Source organism: Mauremys reevesii, linkage group 2 (genome assembly GCF_016161935.1).
Source record: "Mauremys reevesii isolate NIE-2019 linkage group 2, ASM1616193v1, whole genome shotgun sequence".
In the NCBI taxonomy this organism is placed as follows: Eukaryota; Metazoa; Chordata; order Testudines; family Geoemydidae; genus Mauremys; species Mauremys reevesii.
In genome coordinates this window covers 14,629,451-14,648,802 of record NC_052624.1, presented here as the reverse complement: position 1 = coordinate 14,648,802, position 19,352 = coordinate 14,629,451, and the positions used below count along the sequence as shown (strand labels likewise).

At 40.6% G+C, this 19,352-nt stretch overlaps 1 protein-coding gene across 1 annotated transcript in view; it reads right to left on the bottom strand.

The window, feature by feature from the left end:
* LOC120397007 (sodium channel protein type 5 subunit alpha-like) overlaps window positions 1-19,352 on the bottom strand; it is a 325,327-nt gene that overhangs the window by 19,315 nt on the left and 286,660 nt on the right. The window contains exons 22-24 of the mRNA XM_039522350.1: window positions 18,224-18,346; window positions 17,314-17,436; window positions 8,580-8,861 (exon numbers count right to left, since the gene is read on the bottom strand). Of these exons, the coding sequence (XP_039378284.1) occupies window positions 8,580-8,861; window positions 17,314-17,436; window positions 18,224-18,346 (528 nt within the window). The remainder of the gene's footprint in view (window positions 1-8,579; window positions 8,862-17,313; window positions 17,437-18,223; window positions 18,347-19,352) is intronic.

Here is a 19,352-nt window from a genome sequence, read left to right as displayed (position 1 = left end):
TGCTGGGAAAGCGTAGGAGTGAGAAGATGAAGCTAAATCACTTAATCTACAATAAAGATGAAAAAATATCTGGGGTGACCCTTGCTTTTAAATGATGCTATTTTTTAATCTTTGAGATAAGTGCAAGTCTTCTACATAGAGACGTACATCTTTACTCTCTTCTGCTACTTGTCCTCTATCTTCCCATGTTCTGGCCTTTCCTGTAAACATAGTTCTACTTTTGTCTCCTTCTCCCACTCTGAGCTTCAAGTCACGCCCTATGTCACAGCAGCCAGATGTTTTTAACACCTTCCTTGTCCCCATGCCAAGTATATGCCTTCCCCTTGTTCAAATCCATTTAATACCCACCTCATTTAGGAAACCTTCAATGGGGAGAAGTTGCAAATCAGTCTGATGTGCATTCTCATGAGAGGGACGAGCTGAAGGTGATGCTCAGGTTACCAGTCTGAGTGTCTGGGAAGGGATGGTGTTGTCACCACTGACAGAGAAGTGAAGGGAAGACAAAGCATTCTAGCCTGAATGTCACAAGGAAGTCAAGTAAGAAAGAAATATGTATTGATAACCAGAGTGCTCAATGCACACCTCAATCAAGTATCAGAGAGCTGTGTGAAAAAGTGCTTAATTTTTCAGAATTAATCCTTAGGCTTAAGTTAATATTGAACAAAATATACTTTCTACATGTTATCTATACTAATTGAACTTGAAAAACAGATAAATTCGTTCAGAACAGAAAATATGTGGGCTTTCAGGCTTGAAAGGATGTCTTGCTAATTACTATGAGAGGTCACTACCAGTTAATGTGGAGAGTCCTTTGAAATGTGCTTTATGTGTGTATTTCTCATTGACAGTATCACACAGAAAATTATCTGTTTAGAAGAAGAGTTTATTCACCCTGTGTAGTAACAGGTTCTTCTAGATGTGTCCCACCACTCGGTGCTCCAGTTCAGGTATACATGCACCTCTCGAGCTCTTGAGTTGAGATTTTCCATTAGCAGGGTCCGTTTGGCCTCTGCATGCATCTAATGCATCCTCACACTGTTCACTGAGGAAATATAGATCTGCAGGGTGGTGCAAATATAGATTTGCACCACCCTCAGGTCCTTCTCTATCCGAATGTCCCATAGAGAATAGTCTGATGCAGAATGGAAGGAGGACAGGTAGTGGCACACCCTAGGAAGACACATCTCAAAGAACCAGTTACTACACAGAGTGAGTAACCTCTTCTTCTTCGAGTAGCATCCCTATGGGTGCTCCACTTCAGGTGACTCCTGAGTAGTATTTCCACAGGGAGAAGGGTTCTTTGGAATTGAGTCCAGAACTGAAGACAGGACTGCATTACCAAGTGTCGCACCTGAACAGGAGGCATGATTCAAAACACAGTGTTTTAGGAAATGTTTGTACCGAAGCCCTTCTAGTGGCCTTACATATCTCAGATACCGGAAGATTTTTGAGTAATGCCATGGACATGATTTGTGATGGGGTAGCATGTGCTATCACTAGGGTTACCACGTGGCCAGTATTTGATCAGTCTGGTCGGTTTTTTTATGGATTTGCCAGTTGCCATAAAATAATTGTAACGTAATTTAATCTGCTGGGTTTTTTTATGTGGTTCTAAAGATTTGCATTATTATCACAATACACTGGGATATCTAATGTTAAAAGTTTCTGTGTCCAGCTAAACATGCTGCAGTGTTTCCACTTCTGCAGCTTAAGTGATAGATCAGAACTGTTGAAAATACAGCAACTGTCTGCCCACCAACTGGCAAGCGCACTGTGCGTGTGCATGAGAGTGGGCTTGAGTCACATGAGAGTGAGATGTGTGATGTTATCAATATCTATGTTATCTCTCTGGATACTATAAGTGATTGTCGAAGGTGGGTGGGATGGCAGAGTTGCCTTCTGGTTGCGAGTTGGGGTTGCAGTGGGCTTGTCTTGTTGTGGGGAGGTGCTGTTTTTTTGGCAGTTCAAAGGTGCTAAACCTAGCTATCCTTCCTGGGGGGTGGGAGGGAGGAGGAGTTTGAGATTTATGTGGTTTTGGAAAAAACACTGGTAGGGGAATGAACTGGTTAAGAAAAAAGTCCAGAGTAACTTTGATAAGAATTTAGGGTGTGGGCATAAAGATATCTTGCCCTTGAAAAACACAGTTAAGGTGTCTGCCACCAATCCCCCAATGTCTCTGATTCTAGAGGTTGATGTGATAGCTACTAAAAATGCTGTCTTCGTGGATAAGTGAAGCAAAGAAGAGGTTGCCATTGGTTCAAATCATGGTCTTCTGAGACATCTAAGTACCAGGTTGAGAGGTTCCAAGTCAGACTGCGGTCCCTAACTTGGGGGTAGAGATTCCTCAAACACCTAATAAACCTTGAAGACATAGGGTGAGCAGATAAAGAAAATCCTTCTACTGGAGGATGAAAAGCTGATATTGCAGTCAAGTGAACCTGAATTGAGCTAACTGATAATCCTGATTTCTTTAGGTCCAATAGGTAATCCAGGATAGCTGAGAGCAACAAGGATTCAGAGATGAGTGGTGGTGTTGACACCAATGGTTGAATCTTTTCTACTTCTGCAGGTAAGTCATTCAGGTTGACTCTTTTCCACTGTTCAGTAACACTTTTAGTTCGACAGAGCAGGTAGATTCTAACCCTGCAAACCATACCCTGAGGTGGAGAATCCCTATTTTGGGATGAAGTAAATGACTTGCATCTTGGAAAAGGAGATGAGGATTGATTGGAAGCATAAGAACATAAGAACAGCTATACTGGGTCAGACCAAAGGTCCATCTAGCCCAGTAGTCTGTCTTCTGATGGTGGCCAATGCCAGGTGCCCCAGAGGGAATGAACAGAACAGGTAATCATCAAGTGATCCATCTCTATCGCCCATTCCCAGCTTCTGGCAAACAGAGGCTAGGGACCTCCCTGCCCATCCAGGCTAATAGCCATTGATGGACCTGTCCTCCATGAACTTATCTAGTTCTTTTTTGAACCCCTATTATAGTCTTGGCCTTCACAACATCCTCTGGCAAGAAGTTCCACAGGTTGACCAAGCATTGTGTGAAAAAATACTTCCTTCTGTTTGTTTTAAACCTGCTGCCTATTAGTTTCATTTTGTGACTTCTAGTTCATGTGTTATGAGGAGTAAATAACACTTCCTTATTACTTTCTCCACTCCAGTCATGATTTTATAGACCTCTATCATATCCCCCTTAGTTGGCTCTGGTCACTGGAGGGATGCACAGTTGAAGCAGGTAAGGATATCAACCTTGTCTTCGCCAGATCGGTATTATAAGGATTACCCTAGCTTTGTCCTATCTGATCTTGTTCATCACTCTCAGTTTTAGCAGTGTTGGAGGAAATGCATAGAAGAGTCCCTTTGTCCAAGATAAAGAGTGATGGCCTAGACCACTCCTTGAGCAAAATAGAAAACACTTCTTGTCCTGGAGTTAGCGAATAAGTCCACCTCTGAAAGCTCCCAGTTTAGGAATTATACCATGAAGAATTTGAGACTCTAGTTCCTATTCATAATCCTGGGAGAAATGCCTGCTGAGAATATTGGCTGTGGTGTCTAAACATCTGGGAGGTAGATGGCTGAAATGTGGATCTGAGAGGCTATACACCTGTTCCACAACTTTATTGCTTTGGTGCACAGGGAGGGGGATCTTGCTCCCCCTTGTCTATTCATACAGAACATGCAGACCACATTGTTCATCATGATCCTCATTGATAAGGGGTAGGAAATAGAGACAAGCATTCTTGATTGCCCTGAGTTCCAACAGGTTGATGAGGAGAATGATTTCCTGAGGTGACCATGTGCCTTGAGCCGTGAGTGTTTTGAGGTGAGTTCTCCATCCCAGCAGGGATGCATCTGTTGTCATGGTTATTACTGGAGTTGGGCAAACAAAAGGAATGCCTGCACCAACATTCAGTTGATCTTTCCACCAGTGTAGGGAGTCCTTTACATGAAGGGGAATTGCAACTTGCTTCTCCAAACTGTCTCTGGTTGGTGAATAGATTGTTCTGAGCCAGCCTTGGAAGCAACAGAGGTGTGATTGGTCATGAAGGTGTAAGCTGCCATATGACCCAGGGGCTGTAGACAGTTCCTTACTGAGGTTCAAGGACTCCCTTGAATGCTTCTGACTAGATTTGATAAAGTTATGAATCTGTCTGTGGAAAGGTAGGTCCTGGCTGTCAATGAATCCAAGTATGCCCCTATGAACTGCATTCTCTGTGCACAGATTAATGTTGATTTTCTTACATTGAGCTGAAGACCCAGTTCTTGGAAAAGGGAAAGGTCTGTCTGAGTGGATGACAGTACACTTCATAAGAGCAGCCAGTCGTTGAGGTACGGGAAGACTAAAATTGGTTCCCAAAGAAGGTAAGCAGACCTTTGAGAACACCCTTGGAGTCGGGAAGAGGTGGAAGGAATGTATTCATTATTGAAAATGTTTCTAGTTGACTGTAAGGCTTTGTTATTTTCTGTGAGATGGGAGTATTGCCATATGGAAATAGGCGTCTCTTAGACTGAGGTCCAAAGCCCACTCTCCTGCCTCTAGTCAAGGGATTATAGCTGCCAGCGTCACCATCCTGAACTTTTGAGACTTTCAAATTTGTTTAGTAGTCTTAGATCTCAAATCGGTTTCCACCCTCAAATAGAACCCCTTTCCTTTGTGAGGAGCTGGAACTGGCTCTTTCACTTCTAAATTAAGGAGAGAGTCTATTTTTTGTCTCAGTAGAAGCTTGTGAGAGGAATTCCTAAAGAGGGATGGGGAAGGAAGATGCGAGGGAGGGAGGGAGAGATGCAAAGTGGATAAAGTAGCCTGATGTTATGACCTCTATGATCCACTTGTCTGTAGTGACCCACCTCCTAGCATGTTGGAAATGGGAAAGAGAGGAAGTGGGCAAAGGGTTGCAGCTGCTAAACTAGAGGTGTGGGAGGATTCGAGAACTTGACCAACCCATCAAAATTGTTGTTTCAATGATCACTAGGTACTCGCAGAAGGAGGATGAGAAGCTCTCTTTCTCTGGAACTTATGTCTCTTCCTGGGGGTTTGGTAGATCTGTGAAACCCAGAGAACTGACCAGGATGAGATCTCTGGGCAGTTTTTGACCTATTCAATTTTATTTTTTTTGTAGGAGTTACATATACCTGGTGATCTTAACATGACCCTGGAGTCTTTTAGTGTGTGAAGAGACTCATCTGTGGTTCTGAGAACAACTTTCAAACATCAAAGGGAAGATTCAGACCTCATTGGAACTCCAGGAGTTAAAGACACGACACCCTGTTCATAACTACCGCCATAAAAATGGACTTGGCAGTGGTGTCTGCATTAACCAAGGACACTTGAAGAGACATCCTGACTAATAACTGGCCCCTCCATGATGATGGCCTGAAATTGTTTCCTCTGTTCTTGTGGAAGATGATCAATAAGGGCCATAAATTTATTATAGTTTGTGAAATTATATTTAGCCATGACTGCCTGATAGTTTGTGATCTCAAATTGCAGGGTCGCAGATGAATATTACTTCTGTCCAAAGAGGCTTAAGCACTTTTGGTCATTGTCATGCAGGGCAGACTTGTAGTAGTGTTGCTTACCCTGCTCGTTCACTGCATCCACCACCAGAGAATTACATGGAGGGAAATGGGGGAGAATACAATTTCGGAGTCCTTGGAGGGGACATAATATTTTTTATCTGCCAATTTGCAAGTTGGTGGAATGGGAGTGGGTGTTTGCCAAACAATCTTTGGTGGGTCCAAGAGCACCTAATTAATGGATTATATTACTCTTGTGGGTGTCACTGATTGTTGTGAATCCTTGACATCTTTGAGTGGTATCTGAAGAATGTTGGCTACCTGCTTTATAAGGTCTTGAAACTGCTGGAAATCATTGGCCATGGATGGTCGTGGAGGCATCATGGCCTCATCTGGAGACAATAAAGAGACAATAGTTTGAGAGGTGGCTTCTTTATCTTCCTGTTCCTGAAATGTCTCCTCATGTTGGGGTCTGAGTTGGCAAGAAGAGGATCGAATATCTCTAGCTTTCCAATGTGTCTGAGCTGGTGTTTTGGCAAATTGCTGTTGGTACGCAGCCCAGGGACCCCAATATAGCCACTGGGGAAAGTCCATAAAGGAGAGGGGGTGGCATCCATGGTTGGTCTCATCACCTTGGTGTCATGAATGAGGATCTTCCCTACATGTGTCAAAGAATCAGTTCTTGTATGGGTTGGTAGAAGAACCCTGCACTGAGATGGAAGAGACTGAATGGAGGTCTCCCTCTTCCTCTTCAATATCCTCCAACTGGTGGGTACTAATAGAACAAGGTGGAAAGTCTGGAAGTACTGGAGAGTGATGGTGGTCTGGAGATTGGGGGCTCGGTACTGAGAGGTGTTCAGTACCCATGAAAAGTGGAGATGTTGGTTCATCCACCACTGGTAAGTCTTTTGAGTATCTAAATTCCTGTGGTACTGAGTGGAGGATTGGTACCAATGTGCTTGACAACAGAAGGAGCTGGTACTCTTAGAGCATACTGAAGTAGGCACCGATAGTGTCTGATGCTTCGGTTTGCACAGTACCCAGGGTCCTGACTGGAGAGTACCAAAGATGGAGCTGTGCACAATGGTATTGGTCTGGAGGAGTGCTTATCCTTACTTTCTTTGTCCCTTGTAGACAGTACCAGGACTCTGTCAGAGCCGTGTTTCTCCTTGGATCTCCAAGAGTCTTTCACTTCTACAGTACCAAGATGAGAGGTTGAGGCTTCTGATATCATGCACTTAGCAGGGGACTGAGGTAATTTGGGAACATACTCCTTATGGGAGGGAGTCAAAACTCCTCTTCTTGGGAGCCTTCACTGAAGCCTCAAGAATCTTCCCTTTCTTCTGGGAAGATATGTGCTGAGGTCAAAGGGGTGCTGGATCTGCCCAGAGACAGATTTCCAGGGTGGGGGTGGGAGGAGCTTCTCCTGACCTGACTCTGAAGTAGGTCAAAGGGCACGCTCCATCAGCAGCAGCCTCAACTTGATCTCCTGGTACTTCCTTGTCCTGGATTTAAGGGCCAGGCAGACATTACACTTCTGGGAGATGTGTGACTCTTCCAGACAGCAGACACACTTAGAGTGGCTGTCGCTAACCAGAATAGCTTCCTGACAAGAGAGGAAACATTTGACTCCTAGAGAGCCAGGCATGCCCTGCCAGAGAGTAAGGCTCCCTGAAGGAAAGGAGAGGAACAAAGTTAATCCTCACACTACTTATCTACTAACAACTGTTGTATCTAATACTAAATAGTAGTACACTATAAACAAGAAGTGAGCGATGGCACATTCAAAGCAGATATGCTAGGGCTCTGTCTAAGGCTGAAATAGTTGAGAAGGAACTGAGGATGGTTTGTAGAGCAGCCCTTTATAGCCTTGGTGTGTGGCATGAGGACGTATAGGATGCATACGCAGCCCGAAGGATGCGGCTAGTGGAAAATCTCCGATCAAAGGCTCAAGAGGTGCAGACACACTTAAAGAGGAGCATCCATAGGGACATGACTTGAAGAAGAACTAGTAGATGAAGCTCAGATATGATCACTCCAGAACATATCTGGATGCTAGTATATCAAGGAGGGGTCAAACTTTTTCACCGTGTTGACAGCATTTTAATAGAGATTGTCTCCCGTTTTGTATGGATCACTTCCTCTCCCATTCATACAATTAAAGGAAGGGTTTACATGAAAAAGCATTATTTGGGAGGCATGAAAGGCAGGATTCTCAGCTGGTATAAAAGGGCCAGGCTCTACTGACTTCAGTGGAGCTATTCCGATTTACAGCAGGTGAGAATCTGGGCCTTCATGGTATTTAGCTGTCCTTTAAGTAAATTTAGCAGCTGGAAGAGAGGAGGAGGAGGAGGAGGAGGAGCCAGCATCATGTGAGCAGCCAGATCTCTACAGCATGTCCTATGCAGACCACCTGTGGTTGTTGGATAACAACTTTGGGACTTCTTTACTAGGTGATCAGAGGATTTTAGTAAATGACTTTGGGCTGAATTCCTCCCTCACACTACTTTTACTCTAGTATTAACTGCACTGACTTCATCTGAGTTACTGCCAATTTACAGAGGTGTAAATGAGAGGAGAATCAGGCCCTTTTCACTTAAGGTCTAACCGGAACACAGGTGATCCATCACAGGTTCCGTAAAGCCAATAAACTGTATCCTGGCACACATGCCTTCACACAGTGCTACTTTCATTGTAGGAACTCTGACTCCATTTTGCTCTGGATTACAAACAGGAAGAAGAACAAAATGGTTTCAAATCTGCCGTTGGGGTTTGAGCACCTTCAGGATGACTCTAAAAGAGCCTAAAACCAGAAACCAGAAACTACAATAAATATTTATCAGATGGATTTATCAGCAAAAGTATAACTCATTTACACCAATCAAAATGCATATGTTTGGCAGTCTAGGTAAAAAGGAAAAGTGTAGGTGTTAACTTGGAGTCAGATCCTAAGAGGTGCTGATTTTAGCGAGAGCTGGTGACTCTCAGCACCTCACATGACTGGACCACTGGATATCTACCTAACAAGAAAAAATGTTTTTGATAGAACTTACCACCTGTAGAAGAGCCAGGTAACCAGCACCAACGTTATCAAAGTTGACTTTAACTTTTGTCCAGTAAAAATTGCCTGTCACGTTATAGATTATGCACTCACTCATGTTATTAATAACTTTATAGTCTAAAGGCATATCTCCTGCTGTCTTGTTAATGCATTTTCCAAACTTTCCTGCAAACAGGTTCACTCCCATGATGCTAAAAATGAGCCAGAAAATGAGGCAGACGAGGAGAACGTTCATGATGGAAGGGATGGCGCCTAACAGGGCATTCACAACCACCTTAAATAAGTGAAATAAAAGAAAAAAACATACAATTACTGCAGGCCTTCACATGAAAACATCCCTAAGTAGCTGTTTTGTACACTAAAGTAACTGGGCCAATCCTCAACTGATGTAAACTGGATTAAAACTAGCTGAAGATCTGGATCATTATTTTGAAAAATTTAAGAACACTTAAGACTCTTCTTTTTTGTACCTTAAAAATAATGTATCAGTATCTCACCCATACAATCAGTTAGCAACCAATTGTTGTTCATAACAGGGCAAGGTAGCAGGATTCTCCCTGCTTCATATTGGACCCTATGTTTAGTGATATGTTAAGTGTATAATCGGAGGTCAGCGGGGCACAAAAAAATATTCTTACAATGGTTAAGGGACCAGGAGAGAGGAAGAGAGGCTTCCTTCTAAGCAGCAAAGTATCTAAACCTCTTTCTGAACTCAGGCCCCCTACACAATACAAGAAATTTTAACCCTAACTATGAAGGGTATTGATTATCTGAGGAGTAATTGATCCAGTGGTGTCCCATCTGTCAAAGATACCACTGATTGGAAGCCACTATTACTGTGAGAAAGTGGAGTCACTGAAATTCTTGGAGCAGGGCAGCTATGGAGGATATCTGACCGCCAATATGGAGGATCTACTGTTACAATTTAATCCCTTACCTTACTACTCCTATCTCTACAGTGCGTATCATTAAAACAGCCAACACACCCTGATTTAATATATATCTGACTCACATTACCCCACTTGATACTGTACCAAAACTCTGTAATTCTGTTTTCTGCAGAGACCCATCGGCTCCAGGCAGGATTAGTGTGCAAACCCATATATACAACCACACATACAAATATTGTATAGGAAAGGACCCAGTCACTTAAAGTACTTATAAACAATTGGCATAGGAACAAAAGTCAATGCTTGCATTATGGATCTGAACCAAAGCAAATAGAATATACAATATGCATTCTGTAGTCCCCACAAAAAATCAGCAATATCAACATGCACTCCAAAATATAAGGCTAATATAACAACCACCTTATATATATATGTTATTCAGCATTCTAAACCACCATCCAAAATGTAAAAGCCTTTGATGCATGCTAAGCATAACATGAAAGACATTTTCTCAAGAAAAATCTTTGTCACAAAATGTATTTTTTCACACTATATTAATGGCTTGTACAGTTTTTACATATCCACAGCTACTCTAAGTGCTGCCAATACAGTACTTTGCAGGACCAATGCAAAGTAAACTGGCAGCCTTTCTACAGATTCCAGACTTTACTATATGAATTTGTCTCCTTGTTTATTTCATGCTTTCAAGATTAGAATCTGATATGCAGACACTAAGCCTTTCCCCATCTCAGTCTACATTTCTGAAACTGAGACAAAGTGATATCGATCTGCAAAAATGAAATTTTATTAAATTGTGAATCTGGTTATGGAAAATGTCAGTTGTTTTCTATCATATTAGTACCCAATTTTCTGACAAGCCAATAATATCAAATTCATTTCACCATTACTTTTGTGGTTCTGGAAAGGATAAAAGAGCACAGTAAAATGATTTTACACATTTAGAACAGGCAGTTTATTCTAGTACACTGAAGAAAATACACAATTACTAGGGCTGTCAAGCGATTAAAAAAATTAATCGCGATTAATCGCACTGTTAAACAATAATAGAATACCATTTATTTAAATATTTTTGGATGTTTTCTACATTTTAAAATAGATTGATTTCAATTACAACACAGAATACAAAGTGTACAGTGTTCACTTTATATTTATTTTTATTACAAGTATTTGCACTGTAAAAAAAAACAAAAGTAGCATTTTCCAATTCACCTACAAGTACTGTAGTGCAATCTCTTTATCATGAAAATTGAACTTACAAATGTAGAATTATTTACAAAAAACTGCATTCAAAAATAAAACTATGTAAAATTTTAGAGCCTGCTAGTCCACTCAGTCCTACTTCTTGTTCAGCCAATTGCTCAGATAAATAAGTTTTTTTACATTTGCAGGCAATAATGCTGCCCACTTCTTGCTTACAGTGTAACCTGAAAGTGACAACAGGTGTTCTCATGGTACTGTTGTAGCCGGCATCGCAAGATATTTATGTGCCAGATGCGCTAAAGATTCTTATGTCCCTTCATGCGTCAACCACCATTCCAGGGGACATGCGTCCATGCTGATGATGGGTTCTACTCGATAATAATCCAAAGCAGTGCGGACCGACCCATGTTCATTTTCATGATCTGAGTCAGATACCACCAGCAGAAGGTTGATTTTCTTTTTTGGTGGTTCAGGTTCTGTAGTTTTTGCATCATAGTGGTGCTCTTTTAAGACTTCTGAAAGCATGCTGCACACCTTGTCCTCCTCAGATTTTGGAAGGCACTTCAGATTCTTAAACCTTGGGTCAAGTGCTGTAGCTATCTTTAGAAATCTCACATTGGTACCTTCTTTGCGTTTTGTCAAATCTGCAGTGAAAGTGTTCTTAAAATGAACAATATGTGCTGGTTCACCATCTGAGACTGCTATAATATAAAATATATGGCAGAATGCGGGTAAAACAGAGCTGGGGACATACAATTCTCCCCCAAGGAGTTCAGCCACAAATTTAATTAACACTTTTTTTTAAACGAGCATCCTCAGCATGGAAGCATGTCCTCTGGAATGGTGGCTGAAGCATGAAGAAGCATACGAATGTTTAGCATATCTGGCACGTAAATACCTTGCAATGCCAGCTACAAAACTGCTATGCAAATACCTGTTCTCACATTCTGGTGACATTGTAAATAAGAAGAGGGCAGCATTATCTCCTGTAAATGTAAACAAACTTATTTGTCTTAGCGATTGGCTGAACAAGAAGTAGGACAGAGTGGACTTGTAGGCTATGAAGTTTTATATTGTTTTGTTTCTGAGTGCAGTTATGTAACAAAAAAAATCTACATTTGTAAGTTGCACTTTCACGATAAAGAGATTGCACTGCAGTACTTGTATCAGGTGAATTGAAAAATACTATTTCTTTTGTTTATCATTTTTACAGCACAAATATTTCTAATAAAAATAATATACACTTTGAGTTCAATTGCAATGCAGAATACAATATATATGAAAATGTAGAAAAATATCCAAAATATTTAATAAATTTCAATTGATATTTTATTGTTTAACAGTGCGATTAAAATTGTGATTAATCGTGATTAATTTTTTTAATTGCGATTATATTTTTTGGTTAATCACGTGAGTTAACTACGATTAATCGACAGCCCTAACAATTACATAACTCTTTCAAGTCCTGGAACTACATTTTGCACATTTCTGAAAGGAGCAAATTTTTTGCAAGACCGACTACCTATTTTTGCCATATGCAGACTTTTTACAACTACTGTCCCTTTTGCTAATTTTATCTTTCACTTTTAGATTTAGTGCATTTTTAACTTTATAGTTTTAACCCAACCTTTATTTTGTAAGCCAAGATGCAAAATAATTTCCAAAGCAAATGATCATTGGAATACTGCCAAAATGGATATTTTAATAATTTTCATTTGCTCTTTAGAGTGATGTTTTTGTTCAATGTCCAACCATGCTGGCCCCAAACTACTGCAACTACACTATGTGTGACAGAGACGAAAACATTATGGCTGTTAGAGATAGAGAGATTACAGTGCAAATGATCATGCATAGGAACAGAACACAATCATGCAAGTTAGACAATACAAATGATGGTCATGCATGCATCCTCCTTTTTAACTTGTGCTGAATTATGTTCAGTGGAGTGTAGATAATAAAATATGACACAAGACTTGAAGCAAATCATGTAACACCTCTTTGAATGAATTATTAATGAAGGGCCTAATTCTCCTCTGACTTATACTGTTTTACACCAACATAATACCACTTGTTTAAAAGGAGCTACTCCTAATTTACATCAGTGCAAGTGACAGCTGATTAAGGACCTGAATATGTAACCAGACGAAACTATTAAGAATTTATGTTAAAGTTGAGATGCAAACATTCCAAAACTAAGGACCAAATTTCTGGTATGTCTAGAAATAACCTATACAGTACAGTCATCTATAAGAGATGATGTTATAACACTGCATTCCCATTGATATCTTATCAGCCATGCTTGAAACCTCCTTCCCCATAACTTCTGTTGGGGGTAGCCTTTTGCCACCCAATGCCCTACTTGGCATCTGGAGGTGCTCTAAATCAGGAGTTCTCAAACTTAATTGCACCGCAACCCCTGTCTGACAATAAAAATTACTACCCCAGGAGAGGGGATCAAAGCCTGAGCCCACCTGAGCCCCACTGCCCCAGGCAGGGAGAGGAGGGGGCTTCAGCCCCAGGCAGGGGGCCTGTAGCTTGAGTCCCAACACACAGGGACGAACCCCTCAGGCTTCGGCTTCGGGTGGTGGGGTTCGGGCTTTGGCTTTAGCTCTGGGCCCCAGCAAGTCTAAACCAGCTCTGGTGACCCCATTAAAATGGGGTCCCGACCCACAGTTTGAGAACCACTTCTCTAAATCTTCAACATTTCCTTTCACCGATTCATAATGGGGCAGATCCTCAGTTTGCGTAAGTTGTCATAGCTCCACTGACTTCATGGACAATTACACCAGCTGATGTTCTGCCCAATAGATTTTAAGGCTTGAAAGTACTATTGTGAACATTTAGTCAGATCTTCTGTATAGTACTGGCCATAGAAAAGGTCACCCAGTAATTCCAACATCAAGCCCATACCTTTTGGTTGATCTAGGGTCATATCTTTTAGCAAGTCATCCAATTTCGATTTAAAGATTTCAAGATGGAGAAGCCACCACACTGTTAGGTAAATTGTCCCAATGTTTAATTATTCTCAATGTTAGAAATGTGTGTCTTATTTCTAGTCTGAATTTGATGAGTTTGAGCTTCTATCCACTGAATCTCGTTATGCCTTTGTCTGCTAGATTAATAGCCCTCTACAGAACTCTTCTCCCCATGTCAGTACTTATAGACTTGATCAAGTCACCTTTTAAACCTTCTTCTGGATAAGCTAAATAGATTGAACTTCTTAACTCCCTCCCTGTAAGGCAGATTTTTCAGACCTTGAATCATTCTTGTAGTTCTTTTCCAACGCTTGCCAATTTTTCAATGTCCCTTTTTAAATGTGAATGCCAGAATGTCAGTATTTCAGTAATGGACTCACTTATGCGGTATTAAGAGGCAATATCACCTCCCTACTCCTACTTGATATTCCCTTGCTTATCTTCAGAGAATCACATTAGCTCTGTTAGCCATCACATTACATGGGAAGCTCATGTTCAGTGGATTATTCACTATGACCCCTAAGCCCTTCTCAACCTCTGTTTTTCAGGATACAGTTCCCCATAATACGAGGGTGCCCTATTTTCTTTGTTCCTAGATGTATGCAGTATTTGGCTGTATTAAAATGAATGTTGTTCAAGTGAGCCCAGTATAGTTGATCTATCTTTAACATTATTTACCACTACATTAATTTTTGTACCATAAGCAAGCTTTACTAGCAATGATTTTTTATTTTCTTCCAGGTCATTGACAATAATATTGAATAGGTTTGGGTCAAGAACAGATCCCTGAGTCCACATTAGAAACATTACATCACTGGATAACAATTGCCCATTTACAATTACTTTTTGAGATCTATCAGTCAGACAATTTTTGTAAGCAGAGTTTGGCAGCTGTGCATGCACCATTAGGCTACCCCTAGGCACCAGCTAAAGGCTCTGCTGCAGTTTCCCTGGGGGAGGCCGCCTCCACAGGGTTTCTCTTTGGATAGCCGGAAAGTAGTTCTCTCCTAACTTCTAGAACCCTCTGTTGGGCTGGAGCAAGCTGAGGCTTTCTTCTGCCTGCACTGGAACTCAGCCCATTGGCAGACAGGAAGAAATGGAATGTGGAGGGCATGGGGCCTGGCCACTCTGAAGTCTAGTCATTACAGGCCTTTTTGCCATGCAATCTTGGAGCTCTTGTGTGGGTGGGACCCTGTAGACACCACCCCTCCAAACCTATCAATGCCTCTAATTCACTGGCCCCAAATCACCTGTCTACCTCTCTATCTTTTAGTCAGGACCAATTGACTTCAAAGCCTAGGTACAATATAGTTTAGTGAAGCACCCTATGAGAATTTTCTTGCTTACATCTTAGTTCTGCAAAGTACTTTGAGCTCCTTAACTGAAAGCACTACACAAACATAAACTATTATTATCTCCTTACTCTGTGTGTTTGCGTCTCAACATTAACATTATTTAATCTCTCTCTCCTCTGGCAATTTTCCTTGTGCATTCTGGAGCATATGAGTCCCTAATAATGAAAGGTCTTACTGTCCCTAGCCATGGTAAGTATGGTTAGACATGCTAAAAATATAATAATTTGATTTTCCAGTGGAACGTATTCTCAATTATACTTTATCACAATTTACAAGTTAATTCAGTACCTCTGATAGCTCAGAAAAAGGAGGCACAAAGACTGTACACATTCCAACTATACCTATGGGGTAAGGAGGACAAGAACTTTGTGTCAGAAAACCTGGGATACCCCTGAATATGGGCATTTTAGGAACAGCATTTCTGGGACTGATGTAATAGAAAATGGTCTTCTCCTGCAGGTTTACAGCAAACCAACTTCTTCTCCAGTTCTCAGTAAACATCCTACCAAGCTTCCTTCAGTGCTTCTCAACTCTCTCAGTTTTTCAGCGTCTCAAATGCCCCATACTTTGGACTTGGAATACACACAGAAGTTGCTAGGTTTAACAACCATTTAGTTAAACTCATGTATGGATATTATTATCATACTTGCTATGTGGGTTTTGATTGAGCTTGTATATTTACCAACTTAAGCTAAACCAATGTAAGTCAGGTCTAAATCAATTTAAGATGTCCACGCACAAATCACACCTTTAGCTAAACTGGTGCAACGATGCATCTAGATCAGATCTTTGTCCCTCTCAATTGCACCATACTTGCTCTGTTTCTGCTAGGGCTCCTGAATGTGGTAAAGCAATGTGGTCTGTAGTAGGTGAAGCTGGGTATATGGCACAACCCACACTTAATAAAAATAAGGGACCAGATCCTCAGTTGGTGTAAACAGAAGTAGTTCTATTAACTTTAATAGAGCTGCACCAATATATACCAGCTGGGGATCTGGCTGCTTAGGCCTATGCACTGTTCTGCATGTGAATACTCTTTAAAATATGATATTGTTTGGGTTCACTAAGAAGAGTGCAGTGTTTTGAACCAAAACAGTTCAAATTTGGATGCCCGACACTGCTCCACCAATGTACTTAACTACTTATAGAGTTAGCTCAATTTCTAGGCTCATTCAGTCCTCTGGCTGTCTTACTATGGTATGATTATGATATGGAAACTGGACCATTAGGACTTCAGCTGAAACCACCAACTTGTTGCACATGAACTGTTGATAGACTTTTGATTGCTAGTGACTTATATTGAATTTGAACTTGCGACCTAGAGGCAAAAGACGCCATATTCCAAATTGATTTTATTATTAACATCTTACCATTTTCCTTGACATATTTTAGGGATTTGGTGTCTCCAGATAGGACAGATGTAATTTTACATATATCAGAATCAGAAATCTTGGAAGTGGTGCTTAAGTTGGTACCTTATATACTCCCAAATGTTACTGGTTGTGCCATACAGAGATTTGTTTTGTTTTGCCATGTGATCTACAGTATTAGTGGTACCCTTGACTGGTACAGAATGCAGCTATGGTCATTTGATAGTCATGCATGATAAAAATAGTTTAAAAAACAAAGCCCAACTCCAGATACTTAAACATACTTGCTATGCTAATCAAGCACAAATAAATAAGTATGATACTGGTGGATACATCCATACATTCAAGAAAATGCAAATGGGAGAGGATAGACATGCAAGATAGAACAATGAACACAAATCACATGCTTACAGTGCTAATCCTGGCATTCTATATTAAAATTCAAATACTTTAGAGGAAAGTTTTTGTGAATTTGCTCATTTGTTTTCTATACACAGTGTGCCTCTAATGCTCATTTTTTTTATTAGTAAAAATGTCCTCAACAATTTTGTGATTGATTTTAATTTTAATACAATTTGGAGGCAGAAGCAAACCTGTAGCAAAATTATTTTCCCTGATGTGCCTCATAATTAAAGAGACAATTGTTAGCCAGATGTTACCTCAGCCAAAAAGTTGTTTTTAAAACATAGTATGACAAGTTATGCAGCGGGATTAGCTTATCATGAAATCCACCAGAGAGTAAAAGCTGCAGCTATACTAATGCAATCAATACAATGGAGGTGGGTTTTTTTCCACACAGTATTATCATTCATTTCCTTTGCAGTCATAATGAAACCAAAACCAAAGAAATATGGCCCTTTTACATGCTTGATGTTCACAAAGATGGGCTTCGATGGTTGCTTTGTTTACTCTTACCCTCATCCCTTCAAATCGTGACAATGCTCTTAATGGTCTCAAAGCTCGGAGAGTCCTAAGGGATTTAATAGGACCCATTTCGGAGTATCCAAGTGAGTTAGCTATGAGGCTTATTAAAGAGACCTGAATGGAGACATAAAGCAAAAGTCCAAACTATTAGCACAATCCTACCATTTTACTTCTCTTCTGCCTTTCCTTCCTGAAAAGAAAAAACCTGTTAGTGGGACAATGACGAAATACCCTAAATGGAAGATATCGAATGAGATCAATGCAGAAAGAAAAGAAGTTTTAACATCCATATATATATACACAATTCTTTCCATGATGCCTTCAGAATATAAAGCCTTCGTTTCCAATTTAATGTAAACTCATAGAAATAGAGTCTATTTCCTTCTAGTGAAGCACATAGGTGCCTAGTAATGTCAACGGGAACTTTTTGGTCAGAAAAAGGGGAGATTACAATTACAAAAATACTATTCTGCGGCAGCAACATTTTATTTAGTTTACAGCTGACAGAGGTGTGTGTGCATCTATCATTAGAAGTATTATTAAATCATGTAAATGCTACAATTTAGTGCTCTCCCTATGAATCACTTTAAGATCCTGCAAGATCCAATGGTTTATTAAAACGGTAGAAGATTTTAAGATTGCCATTGTCAACTGAATTATCAAGCCTAAATACCAATTAAAAAAAATCTCCCCTTAACCTGCCACTAGATCTGAGTTTATTATGGACTCTTTAAAAGAATTATGTATATCATTTGTGTGACACTTTCCATTTTTGTCGTTATCTGGATCCCCACACTGCACCTAAAAGAGAAGATTCTATGTTATTTTCCTGTAAGGGAAGTTAGAAGGTGCTCGGCATTAAAAGTGCTCAGACTTGATAGACACTAAAAGATACCCTTACCCTTATGCTCTCAAATCTGGATAGGGCTCGGAGAGGCCGCAATGCCCTCAGTGTTCTGAGAGATTTCATAGCGCCCAGCTGGTCATAGTCAAGAGTTGTTGCTATCAGGCAAACAACTGAAATCTGTGCAGATTGAATGGAATTTGAGATTACTGGTCAGATGAACAAACACAAAGTAAATGGGTTTTACAGCCACAGATGATATTCACAGCCTGAATTCTTACTGACTGGGGAGTGAAAAAGGAAGCTACTCCCATACACTGTAAGCATCTTTCTGACTTTCAAGAGGAAAAGACACAGATTAATTTTTGTTCCATCTTTACAACCTTTTCTATTGCCAGGAATTAAGATCTGACTGGCTACCTTAATATGTGCATTGCTCACCTTGACAAATCCTTCGTTCCTGTCTCTCTAAGGTACTTATATGGCCCCCATTACTGTAATATCTGAATGCTTTCCAGTCTTGAATGTGTTTATCTTCACCACCCCCCTGTAATGGAGGGAAATGCCATTACCCCCATTTTACAGAGGGGACCAGAAACACATCATGCAGGAGGTCTGTGATGGAGCAGGAAATTGACCCCATGTTGTCTAAGTCCCAGGCTAGCATCTTAACCCTTGGGCCATCCCTTCTCTTATAAGCTTAGTGACTTAACTACACAAAGCTGAGCAGACAATAATCATCTCTAAATATCTCTGTTCAATGCACTCAATGTTTTAATGTTTTATAAATTGATGGTTCTATTGCACCTTTTAGACACAGCCAGCAGTAGGATAGCAGCTCCTGGAGTCAATAGTGCCAGGGGCAGACACAATAGGCCAGATTCTCAGCTGGCGAAAATCAGCACAGCTGTGCTGGAAGAAGCACTGGTGTACAGCACCGAGCACTAGCCACTGATACACATTTTAACACAGTGTAATAGGCAAAGTCACCTCACTGATTCAGCTCCTGTGGTAGGAGTGGAAGGAAGACTGATAATAAATGCTTCTGTATCATGGTGATAAGCATGGTATAAAAGCTTAATAGGTAGAGAGATCTGACATAGGCTGGGTTTAAGTAGATGATTTTTATAGGTTCCATATATTAATTAGTGATATTTTTCTTTCCCTTTCTAAGGCTTGCTCACTT